The sequence below is a fragment of the Curcuma longa genome, chromosome 19 (assembly GCF_044706935.1).
Source record: "Curcuma longa cultivar G26 ecotype Majalengka, Jawa Barat chromosome 19, ITB_CL_G26_1.1, whole genome shotgun sequence".
NCBI lineage: Eukaryota > Viridiplantae > Streptophyta > Magnoliopsida > Zingiberales > Zingiberaceae > Curcuma > Curcuma longa.
In genome coordinates, this window is record NC_133879.1 from 2,786,622 (window position 1) to 2,803,819 (window position 17,198).

The 17,198-nt window shown below is 36.1% G+C and overlaps 2 protein-coding genes across 2 annotated transcripts; one reads left to right on the forward strand and one right to left on the reverse strand.

The window, feature by feature from the left end:
* Positions 1–2,892, forward strand: LOC141812739 (receptor-like protein EIX1). The gene is made up of 2 exons (XM_074700739.1): positions 1–2,521; positions 2,594–2,892. The coding sequence occupies exons 1-2, from the start codon at positions 1–3 to the stop codon at positions 2,890–2,892; spliced, it is 2,820 nt and encodes a 939-aa protein (XP_074556840.1).
* A 708-nt stretch (positions 2,893–3,600) lies between these two features.
* Positions 3,601–16,765, reverse strand: LOC141812740 (uncharacterized). The gene is made up of 8 exons (XM_074700740.1): positions 16,640–16,765; positions 9,464–9,542; positions 7,470–7,530; positions 7,271–7,364; positions 5,668–6,061; positions 4,382–4,452; positions 3,968–4,068; positions 3,601–3,888 (listed from the first exon to the last, which is right to left on the reverse strand). The coding sequence occupies exons 1-8, from the start codon at positions 16,763–16,765 to the stop codon at positions 3,753–3,755; spliced, it is 1,062 nt and encodes a 353-aa protein (XP_074556841.1). The 3' UTR covers positions 3,601–3,752.
* Between the last annotated feature and the right edge of the window lie 433 nt (positions 16,766–17,198).

Genomic DNA, 17,198 nt, shown 5'->3' on the forward strand with positions numbered 1-17,198 from the left:
ATGCCTCTGCACTCGTTGTACTATTCTTTGATGCTTTGTGGGCTTATGAGCCTAGGCCTTGCCTTTTCTTTCAAAGAAGCAGCCGTAGCAACAACTACAAGAGGCTGCTCGGAAGTGGAGCGGGACGCCCTGCTCGCCTTCAAAGCCAACGTCAAAGATCCTTCCCACCGTTTGGCCTCCTGGTCTCCACAAATAGACTGCTGCGAATGGAGTGGCATCGTATGCAAGACTGACAACGAAAGTTTGTTCAGAGGTCAGCATGTTGTGGAGCTCAACCTTTCCAGAATCGATTATGATGAGGATGCTCTGCGAGGTGAGATACTGAGTCCTTCTTTGTTGAACTTGACTCGGTTAGAGCGGTTGGATCTAAGTGGGAACAACTTCGAAGGCGCTCCAATTCCACATTTTATTGGTTCTTTTCATAAGCTCAAGTATCTTGAGCTTTATCGGTCCAACTTTGCTGGAGTTATTCCTTCTCAACTTGGCAATCTGTCGAGCCTTTATCATCTTGGGCTGCACTCAGGAGGATGGCCTGCGAATCCAATTGCCCATCGTTTGGATTGGCTCTCAGGACTCTCTTCTTTGAGGTACCTCGACCTTTCCTATGTGAATCTCAGTGTTGTCTCTCAAAATTGGTTGTCGGAAGTCAACATGCTCCCTTCCCTGCAAGAACTCTATTTGGTCGAGTGTGATCTTAATTGCATCCCCTCTTCATTTAATTCTCATCTCAATCTCACTTCTCTCAAAATTCTTAACCTCAAATTCAATCTCTTCTCCGCCTCTTCCTTGCCCAACTGGCTGTGGCGACTCACTAGTCTCTCATCCCTTACAATTGATGCTTCAGGACTGATACCTGCTGGAATCAGTAACCTAACTAGACTAATTCATCTTGAAATTTATGGCAACATATCTAGTCCCCTACCTGTTGAAATCTGGAGTCTGAATCATCTAATACGGCTTGACCTTAGCTTCAGTGAAATGCTAACGGGTCCTATACCTGCAGAAATTGCAAATTTAAGTAGTCTACAATCATTATTTCTTTATGATTGCTCCCTAAACGGTCAAATACCTTCTGAAATATGGAACTTGACTAGTCTAATAAGTCTTGACCTTTTTGGTAATTCACTTTCGGGCCCCATACCTTCTGAAATTGGAAAACTTTTCAAGTTACAATATCTAGATCTCTCTTATAACTCTTTAGTGAGTGTCCTCTCAGAACCACATCTTGCAAACCTAACCAACTTAAAGAGTTTAGCTTTAGAGGAAAACTCTCGAATTACCATTTCATTAGACTATGACTGGGTCCCTTCTTTTCAACTACAAAGCATTTACTTGGCCTCTTGTATAGTGGGTCCTAGGTTTCCACAATGGCTTCGCTCACAGAAATCCATGTTTTTGTTGAGTTTGTCCAATACAAGCATTAATGACATCCTACCTCATTGGTTTTGGAATTCATCTTCTTCCACCTTTTGGGTTATTGATCTCTCTCATAATAACCTTAGGGGCACTCTGCCGTCATCCTCCATAGAGAGCATGTCAAGACTTGAAATTTTGATTCTATGTTCTAATAAACTAGAAGGACTTGTTCCTCATTGGCCACCTCAAATCGTGGCCCTAGACCTATCTTTTAATGATTTTTCCGGGCCTATACCAACAAAAATTTCACCACAAATAGGTAGTGACTTCATCCGTTCACACAACTTTATCCTTTCGAATAATCGCATCAATGGGAGCATACCATCTTTCATTTGCACATGGGAGCAATTGAGGGGTTTGGATTTATCCTACAACAAATTATCTGGAGAGATACCCAAGTGCTGGCAAGAAGCAAATACTAGTCTTTACTTTATTCACTTGGGAAACAATAAGCTCACTGGTGAAATTCCTAGCTCCATTGGAAACTTGATTGGATTGACGTCTTTGTATTTGGACAACAATGATCTCGGTGGACAACTTCCATTGTCATTGCAAAATTGCACTGAACTACATGTCATTGATCTCGCAGGCAACAACTTTTTAGGAAGTATACCTATGTGGATTGGACAAAATTTGCAACAATTGGCTGTTCTGAAATTACGGTCAAATATGTTTTCTGGCATTATTCCTTCAAATCTTGGAGAATTGAGCAATCTTCAAATTCTTGACCTTGCCAATAATAATTTAAAAGGGTTTATACCATATTCCTTTGGCAATTTCAGTGCAATAAGATCAACATCAAGGGCAATGGATGACCCAATTTCAATTAGAGGAGCAGGCTTGTTTATTGAATATGGAGAAAGTGATAGTATATCAATAGTTACAAAGGGATATGAATATGTCTTTTCATCTATTCTCTATTTGGTGAAGCTTATAGATCTTTCAAACAATAGTCTTACAGGTGAGTTTCCTATGACATTAGGATCTCTTGTAGGACTTCAAACTTTGAATTTGTCAAGGAACTTTTTAAGAGGCAGGATTCCATATACTATTGGAGAAATGAAGTCATTGGAAACTTTGGATTTGTCATTCAACAACTTATCAGGTGTTATTCCTCAAGATTTGTCAAGATTGATGGCTTTGAACCATTTAAACCTTTCTTACAATAATTTATCAGGGAATATTCCTTCTGGGTATCAACTTCAAACACTGCAAGATGCTTCCATTTATATGGGCAATGCTTATCTTTGTGGGGCTTTGATTAACAAGAGTTGCTCTGATGATGTCAGCAATAATGTGACAAAGGAAGAGTTGCAAAAGAGTAAATCACAAATATTTCTATCAATTTACTTTGGTACCTCACTTGGATATGTGATTGGATTATGGAGTGTGTTTATAATCCTAATATCCAAACAAAATTGGAGGAATATGTATTTTCATTTGATCGATAGAGTCTTTGACAAAGTTCATGGGTGAAGTACCAGAAATGGGGTGCTAAGTACCAAAATTGGGTGAAAAAATACCGAAAAGGGCTGATTACTCACCTTGATGGGTTGAGTACCGAAATTGGTCCTTTAAGTACCGAAAATGGACCCTGGAGTACTGAAAATGGTGGGTGAAGTACCGAAAATGAGGTGCTAAGTACCAAAAACAAGCTTGGGTTAGGGTTAGGGTTGTAGGAATCGCGCGATTTTTAAACAGGCTGGGGATTTAAGTCAGTCTTAAGGTTAGGGTGCTAAGTCTCATGGATGGAAGTAAAATATAATATTTGCTTTTATAAACAAGTTGCACCGGCGACTTGGAGCAGGATTACGACTTTTCAAAGTGTATTACATTGCTTATGAGAGTAATGATTACAGTGATCCACAAGTAGATTTAATTCCAGTGATCCACTGGACACAGTTTATTATCGTATGATGAAATGAATTCACCATCATCTGAACAAGTTTGATGAATGAAACATGCTAAATAGGATAAACATGTTTAGATGAACCCCTTTGATCGCTCCCCTTTTACACTAAGCAATAGTCTGTGAGTTCTTTAAGGAAAATATTTAATTTTATTGATTGTTATTATTGACACAGCTGAAGGAGTTCCAATGGATAGAACAAGAAAGAGAACAAAGTAGATAATGGATCTAACAAAGTTTAAGGTCACACTTAAACAACACATAACCTTCTGCCCATGTTTTTTACATAACAACAATGTTCAGCACATGACATCACAACTATAACATCAAGCTAGCCATGAAACAAGGTAACAAGTAATAGTCTCATTTGCATTTGAAGCAAAAAAGGTACTCCAACCATAGGCACATATCAAAATCCTCCGTGCGATCAACACTTCGAATTTGAATCTTCATTTGGGGTTACGTAGCACGATGATGACAGAGTCTCCGCGAAGGAACATCCTGATGAATCTATCCTTGTTGACTGGAAGAGCTTTCTTCTTCCCCTTGCCTGTCTTGGGTATCTGTGATCAGGGTAAAAACCATAAGGAGCCATGCATGAAAAGAGATGATGAATTATATGCATTTGTAAAGTTGCAATACCTCGGTCCACATCTCCCTAACATTTTCGAGGACCATGTTGCAGTGGCGATCAAATGCTCTAACTTGACCATGTGAGTAGTAGATAAATAGCCAGAAGATGGCTAGTAACAATATATTGTATATAAATAATCAAGGATTAACAAGAAGTGCACCATAAGGAATGCTGATTTAACAACAGAGTTTAGTCACTTTCTATCACAAGAAAAACATTCAAATAACAGGAAGGAGTCATGATACATAGCAGAGGGATTAGAATAATCTTTTTAAATGCTCAAAAAAGTTAACTTGTCTATTGTGTTGAAATAGAAACTAAAAAATATGTATTCCCTTGACAAAATCAGGATTCTATTTTAGGATTATATTGAAAATCAATAAGCAAAGTTACAATAAAACTTAAAAAAGTTGAAAGGTTACCAGAAGAAGTCTCCATATATTAGGTCGCATATATGGTGGTACACCACTCCAAGATAACTCACGTAGCTTTTCTGCAGATAAGCAAAAACTTTACAAACTCATACACTCAAGGGTAATGCTCACTGCTAAATGACTTCAGAGTTGCACTAAAGTAATGAATTTAACCAACACCTAATACAATTAATCTTTCTTCTTCATTTTAAGTTCATATATTAATACTTCAAATTAAAGCAAATGCATGCATCTTAAATACATCTAAGCAAAACCACAAACATACAAGTTATGCCACACTAAAGGTAGCTAAGAGTGAAATTTATTTATAAGAACTAACCACAAAAAGATAAAAAAAATGTTCTGCCTACAGCAAGGAAAACAAGATCCTTAAACCCTGCCTTAATGAAGAACTGGTTAACCATAATCTTCCTTAGACCATACTCTCAACAAAGTTAATCACATAGCATGCTCAAAAGCTATCAGTTTTGTGACAGAGTGAGTCATAAACCAGCAGAAATATGTCTTACCAAGATCAAAGTCCTGAAATGGAGAAAGTATGAAAGTGGCCAACAAAGTTAACCATCAAAGGACTATATAGGATACAAGCGGCCAACTCTAGTTTCTAACACAACATAAGAAAATAATTAAAATTCATGAACTTCATCTTGGTTAGCTTCATAACAACATCAAAGGTATGGACTTAATGAAAATGTTGTATGACAGCCGCAAGAAATAATTGATAATGAAGAGATACAGATATTGCAGAAGCTCAATAGAGTTTGCATACGAGGAATTGAAGAAATGTAAATAACACATACCTCAGTCTTCGAATTAGTACCATATATACAGAATATGCTCTTTAATGGTGGCCTTTTGCAAGGTGTAAGAGGATTCAACATTGGATCACCCAGATATAAATTAGAAAAACATAACACTCAAAATTTTAGTAGAACTATGAATGAAATTGGTACTATTAACTAGTAACACCTATGAACAATGGATCTTCCTTTTGTCAGGTGCATGGCCATGTTGGCTCTTTCCTTCAAGCAGGGGAAGGAACTGATACGCAAAACTAACAGGCAAGAAAATCACAAAAAGGACTCCCTACGAAGGAATCATTCCAATCGTTGAAAAATTCTTCTTGCTATAGGAGAGAGTGAATCGTAGCACACAGAGAGGAGGTTTGGATTGACCTTGACCCCGATGAAAGCAAGCACATTGGGACTTGGTTTTTGAAACCCATGCGACGAGGGAAAGAGGCAGCGATTTTGGGGGTTTAGGGTTAGCAATACCTAAAACCCAGATGAAGGCGATGAGCTCCTCGCAGAGCTGCGAGATCGGCAGCGGCAGATTGGCGGCGGTAGGTGCCGGAGTCTTCCCAGGGCGACGGATGGCACAGATCGGCGGCGGCGGCGGACGAAGACGCAGATCGGGAGGCGGACGAAGGCGCAGATCGGGCGGCGGACGAAGGCGAAGGAGGCGGCGGCGTCTTCTCGGTCTTCTCGCGGCGGACGAAGGCGAAGGAGGCCGGCGTCTTATGGCGCAGATCGGGCGGCGGCAGGTCTTCTCGCGGCGACGGCCAAAAGGAGGTGGCGGCGTCCTTGGCTCTCGGTGTTCTCGGCCGAAGGATCGCAGAGGCGGGCGCGAACGGCGGCGTCTTCGGCCTCGGTGTTCTCGGGCGCAGATCTGGGAATCGGGGCGGGGGAAGGGAAATTTGGGAACGGGATTCTGAAATTTGGGCGCCGCGAGAAAAATTTACGCTCGTCGCCACGGAGGAAGCGGACAACTCGATTTTTCTCGTCCACATCAGCAGGAGCGGAAATGGAGCGCACGAAGCGGCGCGCAGCAGAGAAAAATCCATATATATATACTGCTATATATATATATATATATATATATATATATATATAGCTAATATGGTATCATATATATAGCTAATATGATATCATATATACAACTAATACTCTCCTTTCAAGTTGGAGCATAGATATTAATCATGCCCAACTTATTATAAAGATAATCAATCCGAATCCCATTTAAAGCTTTTATAAAGATGCCTCTTAGTTATTCACAAGTCTTTCCATATCTTGTAGAAATCAAATTTTGTTGAATCTCCAAACGAACAAAATGACAATCAATTTTATGTGCTTAGTTTGCTCATGAAACACAGGATTCGATGTAATATGAAGGGCAGTTTGATTATCACACCATAGTTTTGTTAGTACTGAAGCCTTAAGTCCTACTTTAGTCAACAGTTGATATATTCACATTATCTCACATACAGACAGTGCTATAGCCCTATATTCTGACTCTACACTGGATCGTGACACAATGCTTTTTACTCTTCCATGATACTAAATTTTCTTTAACAAAGATATAATAACCTGAAGTAGATCATCTATTTATTTTGGAACATGCCCAATCTGCATCTGAAAAACATTCAATATGAGTCTGCCCATGATTTACATACATGATACCTCGTCCAGGTGTCCCTTTCAAGTAATACAAAATTTGCTCTACCGCTACCCAATGATGAATAGTTAGAAATGACATAAATATGACTGACAACACTAATCGGATATGCAATATCTGGATCGGTGAGTTACAGTAAGGCAATTCAACTTTCTCAACTAACCAATCTTTGATATCTCTTAGGATGTTCGAATAGTTCCCCATCTCCTGTGAGGTGCATGTTCTGAATCATTGGAGCACTACAAGACTTTGCCCCTAATTTTCCTATCTCAGTTAATAGGTCAATGACATATTTTCTTTGAGATAGAAATATACCTTTTTTACTCTTTGTAACTTCAACACCTAAGAAATACTTTAGCACCCTGAGTTCTTTTTGTGAAACTGGGTATGAATAAAAGATTTAAGAAATGAGATTCCCGTAACATCACTTCCAGTGATAACAATATCATCCACATACACAACTAACAGGATGATACCAGCTTCTGTTTCCTTGTAAAACACAGAATGATCAGATTTGCTTTTCAACATATCAAAATTGTCAACAACTTGACTAAATTTTCTAAACCAAGCACGAGGACTTTGTTTTAAACTATACAAGGACTTTCGAACATGACAAACTCACCCTGACTCCCCTTTAGCAACAAAAGCAGGAGGTTGCTCCATATACACTTCTTCCTGAAGATCTACATGGCGAAAACATTCTTGATATCAAGTTTATGTAAAGACCAATGATGAGTAACAACCATTGAAATAAACAATCGAATAGATGTCAATTTTGCAACAGGAGAAAAAGTGTCAGAATAGTCCACACCATAGGTCTGAGCAAAGCCCTTTGCGGTAAGACGAACTTTCAATCTAGCAATTGACTTATCTAGGTTGACTTTAACTATGAACACCCATTTGCATCTAATAGCCTGTTTCCCTGAAGGTAAATCAACCAAGTCCTAAGGGCCATTGTCATCTAAAACATTCATCTCCTCTATCATTGCATCATACCAACCAGGATAAGATATGATTTCATGGATAATTTTAGGAATAGAAATAGACTTAAGTGAAGCAATAAAAGAATAAGAGAATGACGATAGACTGTTATAAGAAACAAAAGAAGTAGGATAGGTACATCGACATTTACCTTTACGTAACGCAATAGGGAGATCATCACTCGGGACTAGATCAGTTGACAAAGGAGGAGGTGCAGGACTTGAATCAAGAGGTTGACACCTAGAGTAGACTTGAATAATAGGAGGCTTGACAAGATCCGGTTCCAAGACGAGTGCAGAGGATTTGATAGAATATACCAATAAATCATCATCCTCCCTTTGACGAGTCGGAATAGATGAAGATTGGGAATAAGGTGTATCTTCCATGAAGGTAACATCAATTGAAACAAGATTTTTGTTAATATTGAGACAATTACACCTATATCCTTTCTGAAGACGAGAGTAACCAAGGAAGACATACTTTAAAGACTTAGGGTCTAATTTAGTGATATGCAGACGAACATCCTGAACAAAACATGTGTTATCAAATATCCTAGGGTTAACAGGAAACAACAACTTATTGGGAAAGTATTTTGAAAGGGGTCTCACCATGAAGAACAGAGGATGACATGCGGTTAATAAGAAAATATGCTGTAGAAACTGTATCAACCCAAAATGCTTTGGGAACATTCATTTGAAATAAAAGGACCGTGCAGTTTTAAGAAGATGTCTGTTCTTATGTTTTGCCACACCATTTTAGGATGGAGTATCAACACAAGAGGTTTGAAGCATGCCATTCTGACCCATATAAGATTGAAATAAATCAGACGTATATTCTTTGACATTATCGCTTCACAAGGTACAGATTAATATATCGAATTGAGTTTTAATCTTAGTGTAAAATGCACAAAATAGAGAAAATAACTCAGAATGATTTTTCATTAAATATAACCAAATTATACGAGAATAATCATCCACAAAAGTAACAAAATACCTAAATTCAAGTTTAGAAAAAATAGGACAAGAACCCTAAATATCAGAATGAACTAATTCGAAAGGAATAATAACATGTTTATTTACTCTAGGACTCGAACTAAGACGGTGATATTCTGTAAACTGACACGACTTACAATCTAATGAAGATACCTTACTATATTGTGGACAAAACTTCTTGAGCAAAGAGAGATGGATAACCCAACCTACAATGAGTTTCGAAAGGAGAAGTGACACTCGAGCAAGCAAAAGATTTTGGGAGTGATGTGTCAAGAATGTAGAGATTTCCAGACTCATGTCCTTTACCAATAATCTTCTTCGTCAAAAGATCTTGAAATAAATAATAATTAGGAAAAAAATGAGATGCAACAGTTAAGATTACGAGTTAATTGACTGACATAGAGTAAATTAAAGGATAAATTAGGTAAATGTAAGATAGAGGACAGAGGAAGCAAAAGGGTAGTATTGATAGTGCTAGACCCACGAACACAAGATGGTGACTCATTAGCTAAAATAATGATAGAAGTGTTAGCTTTGGACTGAAAAGTAGAAAAGAGATTAGAATTATCTATCATATGATCTGTAACACCAGAATCAATGACCCATTTGGAGGATGAAGAAACAAAACATGCGTTATGCTTACCTGAATCAGCAATAGCAGTGATAGAGGAAGATGAAGACTTGAGTAATTCTTGATATTCTTGACAACTTAGCAAATTCATCTGTAGAGATAAGAATTGATTTATCGGAGACATTATTGGTGGATGCAATATGGGCCAAGTGTTTTTGTTGATTTTTGTACCGAAGCTTTCTACACTCAAACTTTATATGATCTGACTTACGATAGTAGTTGCACACAATTCCATTAGAATTCGACATTCCAGTTTGAAAGTCCTGTGAGCTCCCTCCTTTGTTTTCACTGTGACTAGTTGTTCTTCCAGACACATAAGTAGTATTGTGACTTACTACAACACCACTAAGCAAAACGGGTGTAGTACTTTCTGTACGGAGAACACGACTAAATACATCTTGTAAAGAGAAAACCTCAAAACCACAGAGAACAATCAGGATAGACCAGCGAAGAAGCTCATGATAGCTATCTGCTCTCGTTGGTGTTGTTGAACCTTCACATCAGGACTAAAGGGTAGTAGCAAGGTTTAAAATCTCGACCCGTGCCGAGGTTTCGGTTCCGGACCGGAACGATACGGTTTCGGTACCGTGCCGTGCCGATATAGTTTCAGTATTTTTTAAATTTTAAATATAAATATATATTAATTTTATTAATATTTGATTATTAAATTTGTTTTATATGTTGAAATGTTGAATTATATTTCAATGTTTTCTCTTAAAATTTAAATTTAAATTTATAAAATGATTTGAAAGGTTAAAAATAATTATAAAACTATTTAAAAATTTTAAATTATTTTTTAAAATGTATTTGTAAATTTTTAATTTTAAAAAATTTATTTGAAATGTTTAAGAATTATATTTTCTTTAAAAGTTTAGATTATTTTAAATTTATATTTAATTTTAAAATTATTTTTAAAAATTAAATTATTTTATAAAATATTTATTAATTTTTAAAATTATTTATTTTATAACTATTAATAATAGTTTGTTTTTTTTAAATATATATTTAAAAAATAAAAAATTAACTAAATCAAAAAATTAAAAAATATATAAGATTATTAGAATTTAAATAAAATAAATAAAATATATAATTAATTATATAATTTTATTAACATTTTAATTAAAAAAATCAAACTTTTCCTCCCTCCGCGCGGTCTCGGCACGCGAGGTCGCGCGATCGCGCAATCCCGCGACCGCGCCGGAGGCGTCGTGTGACTCTTCCGGCGAGGCCTCTGGCGTTGCGCGACCCCTCCGGCAAGGCTGCCGTGGTTGCGCGACCCCGCGGCCGTGCTGGAGGTGTCGCGCGATCCGTTCGGGCGCGGCGGCCGTAGGTTCTCGCGAGTCGCGACTAGTCCGGCGACGCCGTCGGGGTTGTGCGATCACTCCAGCTCGGTCGCCGGGGTTGGGCGACTACTCCGGCGGCTGTGCTGGTGCCGGCTCGTGCCGGTGCCGGTCGGCGGGCGGAACGAAATGTTTCGCCCGTTTCGACCGGCTCGGCACGAGATTTTAATCCTTGGGTAGTAGTATATTAAGTTTTTCATATGTTTTCTTGAACACCATAAAATAATTGATTAAAGGCTGATCTTGTTTTTTCACACGGTAAAAGACTTTGCAAACCTCATACATATGAGAGTGATTCTTTTTTCTAGAGTACAAAAATTTCAAATAATCCATCAGTTCTTTAACAAATTTATAATGGTTGATCAAACCAATTACCTTACTATTAATACAATTTTGAATCTGAAGGAATAAGAGAGCATCCTCTCGAAGCCATGTTTGCTGTGAATTATTTTTAGGAGGATCATCAGTCAAATGACCATCTTTATCAATACTCTATATATAAAGACGAACAATCTTACTCCAATCCAAATAGTTCGAACCATTTAACTTATGATCTATGATTTTAGACATCACAAGCACCACATTTATCATAATAGAAGATTTATTCTTAGCCATAAGATTTTATCCCAAAGGAAGTCAAATAAGAGAAGAATTTGAAGAAAGACCAAGACGCATCGACTGATAGGTGACGAGATGAGTGCGGGGCCACAAGCTCGTCGGGTTGGTGCGCACGCGGATAGGTGGAAAACAAGAAAGTAGCAGCGGCGAAGATGGAACTCTAATTTTGAATCTCTAATGCTGTGATACCATGCAATACCATGTTGCATGAGGTAGAAAAAGAATATATCACTTTACTGAAAGATGAGGTATATTTATATACAAGACTGGAAACCCATCTTAGGAAAACTAAACCCATCTTAGGAAACTATCTATAATTAGGAAGTTAATAAAACTAATTAATAGGTAACATAATTAATAAACATATACTGCTATATATATATATATATATATATATATATATATATATATATATATATAATATCATATATACAGCTAATAAAAACAATAAAAACAACAACAACAAAGTCTTATCCAATTAGGTGGGTTGGCAAAAATAAAAATAAAAATAAAATTTTTTCACATCTTTCACCTCTAATAATTAAATGTATAAAAAAGTTAATTCTATTTATTTTATTTATCTTTTCAACTTTCAAATCCTATTTCCTAAGTATTGAGAAAGGTTATCAATTTTTTTTTGAAAAAATTATCCGAAGCAAACAAGGCCTTAACTTTCTCATCTTTGTAGGATGTTTACTAAAAGTTCAACAAGCTGACAAGTTTTCTTTTTGCTTTTAGCCTAAGATACAAAATGTTCACATAGACTACAAATGTTCACTTAAGACTCCAGATTTTTCTCTTCTTAAACTTATTTATCATATCTTTATCAGTATCTTGTTATTGATTGGTAGATCCAAGTTCCAACACTTGTGGAGATTTGTTTTCCATATATCCTAAGTATTCTAACAATCCTGTTATTATTATTGGAAACATCTTAAATTTTAGTTATACTCAACTTAAAATCTTTACTATATTTAGTTTCTCTGTGAAAATCATGTTTAAATGTATATTATTACAACCTCATCAATAAATATAACATACATCAAGAAGATTTAATATGATTATTTGTTTATTTATTCATTCTCAACAAAATTTAATGGTTTTAAATGCTTGGATTTGATTATATGGATATCTCCATCCATTGAATACTGTGTGAGACTACATTAGCAATACATATCTCTTAAGATTACTTTTAGTTAGATACTTAGATTAACTAGAGTTGTTTGTTCATGCCATCCCTTGCAAGTTCAAGTATATTCAACTTATCTAAGTATAAAATCTTTGAATTGCCTTATGCCATCTTAACATTTTTCTAATTTTATCATATGATATACAAAACCATTTTTTACACAATAGTTTTAAAACTACTAGTACATATACATGTTTATCACATTAGTATAATTACTAATTTTTTTAGACACTCACTATAGTTATCTTACTTAATACATTTTTCTTAATTAATAAAAATCATAAGCAAATAATTCTTTTTCTCTTTTCTTTTCATTAGTTATCTTATTAGATAATTAATAATGTAATCAATCTTTCGAGCACAGGATCAATTTAATTTCGATTGTATTTCATCTCTTATTCTTATCTGAAGCACTATTTCCTAATGTTTCATACTATGAACTCATCACCTTATTGAACTAAAAGTATTTCCTCTATTAATTAGAAATCTTTTTTATTTCTCAAAATTTTGACAAATGACTTAGTTAAATTATACCTTAACATTCTAAACTCTTCTAAATTTGGGAAACGTCCAGACCTCTCCCTTTGTCTAATAGTCTAATGTACTTTCTTGTACCACCTCCAACTGTAGATATATTACACGCCAACTTTTGGCAACGAATTGCCCTACTCCTAATCTTATGTATCTTTAAAATCCACATGACATCAATATTTTCAATCTCTTCTTCCAAATATCCTCTCCATACTTTTGAAAAGCCTTACATTAGTTCCTTAAAATTGCGTCTTTTACTCCAGGCATTGACTTGGCCAATGAATTTCTTGGATATTTAGTGCACTCTCCCTTTTCTTAAGGTAATAAATCATAATCAAATGAAATAGGAGAGGAAATTGGATTGGTGCATACCTCATTTTCAGGAGTAGAAGTTGAGTTTTGAATAGTGAAGTATCTGATCTGCTGCTTGTAGATGAACTTCTTTAGGGTTATGCAAGAAGTGACTTACCACACTCACAACATAGGTAATGTTCAACCGAGTGTGTGCCAAATATATCAATCAATTTCTAGAACCCTTATCTATTACCCTATCATCATTCACCTCTCTAAGTTTGTGATTGGGATCAATCAAAGTTGAAGCATATTTACACACTATTATTAGGTTCCTTCAAGAGGTCAACCATATACTTTTGATGGGAAATGAAAATATTTTGTCGAGATTGAGCTATTTCTATCCTAAGGAAGTATTTTAAGCCGCCCAAGTCTTTGATCTTAAATTCCTTTGCCAAATAGTTTTTCAAGACATTCGTTTCTTTATCATCGTTCTCAATAACAAATATGTCATCCTGAAAGCCGTATGTTTGATGAATAATCTATGACCACTTTGACTCTGTTTATACTCAATATTGAGCATCACCTTTGTAGACTTGTTGAACTAAGCTCTTGGAGATTGCTTGAGTCCATATAATATCTTTTTCAATTTGCAAACCTTGCTCCCTTTGATCTCTCCTCCAAAGCCGGATGGAATCTCCATATATATCTCTTCCTCTAAGTCACCATTAAGGAAGACATTCTTTACATTAAACTGTTGTAAATCTGGATTGAAATTTGTAGCCAAAGACATAGTAACCTCACTGTATTCATCTTAGCCGCTGGTGTAAATGTTTCTTGATAGTTCACTGTATAGGTTTGTGTGTATCTTTTAGCAACCAACTTCACCTTGTATTTCTCTAGCGAACTATTTGATTTGTACTTTATGGTAAATACCCATTTGCATCCCATTGCTTTTTTATTTTATGGCAGCTCCACGATTTCCCACGTTTTGTTCTCTGAAGCGCCTCCATCTCTATTCTCATAGCTTCTCTCCATTTCTTATTAGATAAAGTCTTAGATAAGGTATTAGGAATCAGGATGGCGTTTAAATTTGCTAAGAAACTTTTGTGTGAAGAAGAAAATTGTGAAAAGGCAATGACTTGGCCAATGAATATGTTGGATATTTAGTGCACTTTCTTATCCCTTTTCTTAAGGCAATAAATCATAATTAAATGAAAAATAAGAGAGGAAATTGAGTCTGTGCATATCTCATTTTTAGGAGTAGAAGTTGAGTTTTGAATAGTGAAGTATTTGATTTGCAGCTTGTAGATGGACTTCTTTAGGGTTATGCATGAACTGACTTACCACACTACCAGCAATGTTTGACCGAGTGTTTGCCAAATATATTAGCTTCCTAATCAATTCTAGAACCCTTCCTTGTCTACTGTCCTATCATCATTCACCTCTCTAAGTTTGTGATTGGGATCAATTAGAGTTGAAGCATGTTTACATGCTAATTTATGAGTTTCCTTCAAGAGGTTGACCCTATACATCTATTGGGAAATGAAAATACTTTGCTGAGATTGAGTTATTTGTATCCTAAGGAAGTATTTTAAGCCGCCCAAGTCTTTGATCTCAAATTTCTTTACCAAGCAGTTTTTCAAGACCTTCGCTCCTTGTTCATTGTTCCCAATAACAATTATGTCATTCTGAAAGCCCTATATTTGATGAATAATCTATGACCACTTTGAATCTATTTATACTCGATATTGAGCATCACCTTTGTAGATTTGTTAAGCTAAGCTCTTGGAGACTGCTTGAGTCCCTATAATGCCTTTTTCAATTTGCAAACCTTGCTCTCTTTGGTCTTTCCTTCAATGACCGATGGAATCTCCATACATATCTCTTCCTCTAAGTCGCCATTAAGGAAGAGGTTCTTTACATCAAACTATTGTAAATCTCAATTAAAATTTGTGGCCGAGGGCATAGTAACCTCATTGTATTCATCTTAGCCACTGGTGTAAATGTTTCTTGATAGTTCACTCCATAGGTTTGTGTGAATCCTTTAGCAACCAACCTCACATTGTATTTCTCTAGAGACCTATTTGATTTGTACTTTATGGTAAATACCCTTTTGCATCCTACTCTTTTTTATTTTGTGGCAGCTCCATGATTTCCTACATTTTGTTCTTCTCAAGTGCCTCCATCTCTATTCTCATAGCTTCTTTCCATTTCTCATTAGCAGAATGACGTTTAAATTAGCTAAGAAACTTTTGTGTGAAGAAGAAAATTGTGAAAAGGCACTGACTTGGCCAATGGATATCTTGGATATTTAGTGTACTCTCTTATCCCTTTTCTTAAGGCAATAGGTAAATCATAATCAAATGAAATAGGAGAGGAAATTGGGTTTGTGCATACCTCATTTCAGGAGAAGTTGAGCTTTGAATAGTGAAGTACGTGATTTGCAGCTTGTAGATGAACTTCTTTAGGGTTATTCATGAACTGACTTACCACACTTACAAAATAGGCAATGTTCAGCCGAGTGTGTGCCAAATATATTAGCTTCCCAATCAATTTCTAGAACCCTTCCTTGTCTATTGACCTATCATCATTCACCTCTCTAAGTTTGTGATTGGGATCAATTAGAGTTGAAGCATGTTTACACGCTAATTTATGAGTTTCCTTCAAGAGGTCAACTATATACTTCTGTTAGGAAATGAAAATACTTTGCTGAGATTGAGCTTTTTCTATCCTACGGAAGTATTTCAAGCCGCCCAAGTCTTTGATCTCAAATTCCTTTGCCAAGCAGTTTTTCAAGACCTTCGTTTCTTTTTCATCGTTCCCAGTAACGATGATATCATCCCGAAAGCCTTGTGTTTGATGAATAATCTATGACCACTTTGACTCTGTTTATACTCGATATTGAGCATCACCTTTATAGATCTATTGAGCTAAGCTCTTGGAGACTACTTGAGTCTATATAATGTCTTTTTCAATTTGCAAACCTTGCTCCCTTTGATCTGTCCTCCAAAGCTCGATGGAATCTCCATATATATATCTCTTTCTCCAAATCATCATTAAGGAAGACATTCTTTACATCAAATTATTGTAAATCTCAATTGAAATTTGTAGCCAAGGACATAGTAACCTCACTGTATTCATCTTAGTTGCTGGTGTAAATGTTTCTTAATAGTTCACTCCATAGGTTTGTGTGTATCCCTTAGTAACCAACCTCACCTTGTATTTCTCTAGAGACCTATCTGATTTGTACTTCATGGTAAATGCCCATTTGTATCCCACTGCTCTTTTATTTTGTGGCAGCTCCACGATTTCCCACATTTTGTTCTTCTCAAGTGCCTCCATCTCTATTCTCATAGTTTCTCTCTAGTTGTCAGTAGATAAAGTCTTAGATAAGGTATTAGGAATCGAGATGCCGTTTAAATTTTCTAAGAAACTTCTGTGTGAAGAAGAAAATTGTGAAAAGGCACTGAGTTAGCCAATGAATATCTTAGATATTTAATGCACTCTCTTATTCCTTTTCTTAAGGCAATAAATCATAATCCAATGAAATAGGAGAGGAAATTGAGTTTGTGCATACCTCATTTTTAGAAGTAGAAGTTGAGTTTTGAACTTACGTAGGATCAGGTTCTTGTGGAAACAATTTAGATTGTTGGAATGACTTTTGTGAAGATCTCGACTGAGATGGGTAAGGTTCTGAGATAGGTAGGTCAAGAAAGAGTGGATATTCTACCTTATCTTCCTCAATAGCCAAACTCCCCTTGAAGATAAGGCCGAG

Coding starts and splice junctions, on each gene's coding strand:
- LOC141812739 (XM_074700739.1), top strand. CDS start 1: ATGCCTCTGCACTCGTTGTACTATTCTTTGATGCTTTGTGGGCTTATG. Junction 2,522..2,593: donor GTCATTCAACAACTTATCAG/GTGTTATTCCTC, acceptor ATAATTTATCAG/GGAATATTCCTTCTGGGTAT.
- LOC141812740 (XM_074700740.1), bottom strand. CDS start 16,765: ATGGAGGCACTTGAGAAGAACAAAATGTGGGAAATCGTGGAGCTGCCA. Junction 4,453..5,667: donor CGCCTTCATCTGGGTTTTAG/GTATTGCTAACC, acceptor GCTTATCTGCAG/AAAAGCTACGTGAGTTATCT. Junction 3,889..3,967: donor TTAGGGAGATGTGGACCGAG/GTATTGCAACTT, acceptor CCCTGATCACAG/ATACCCAAGACAGGCAAGGG.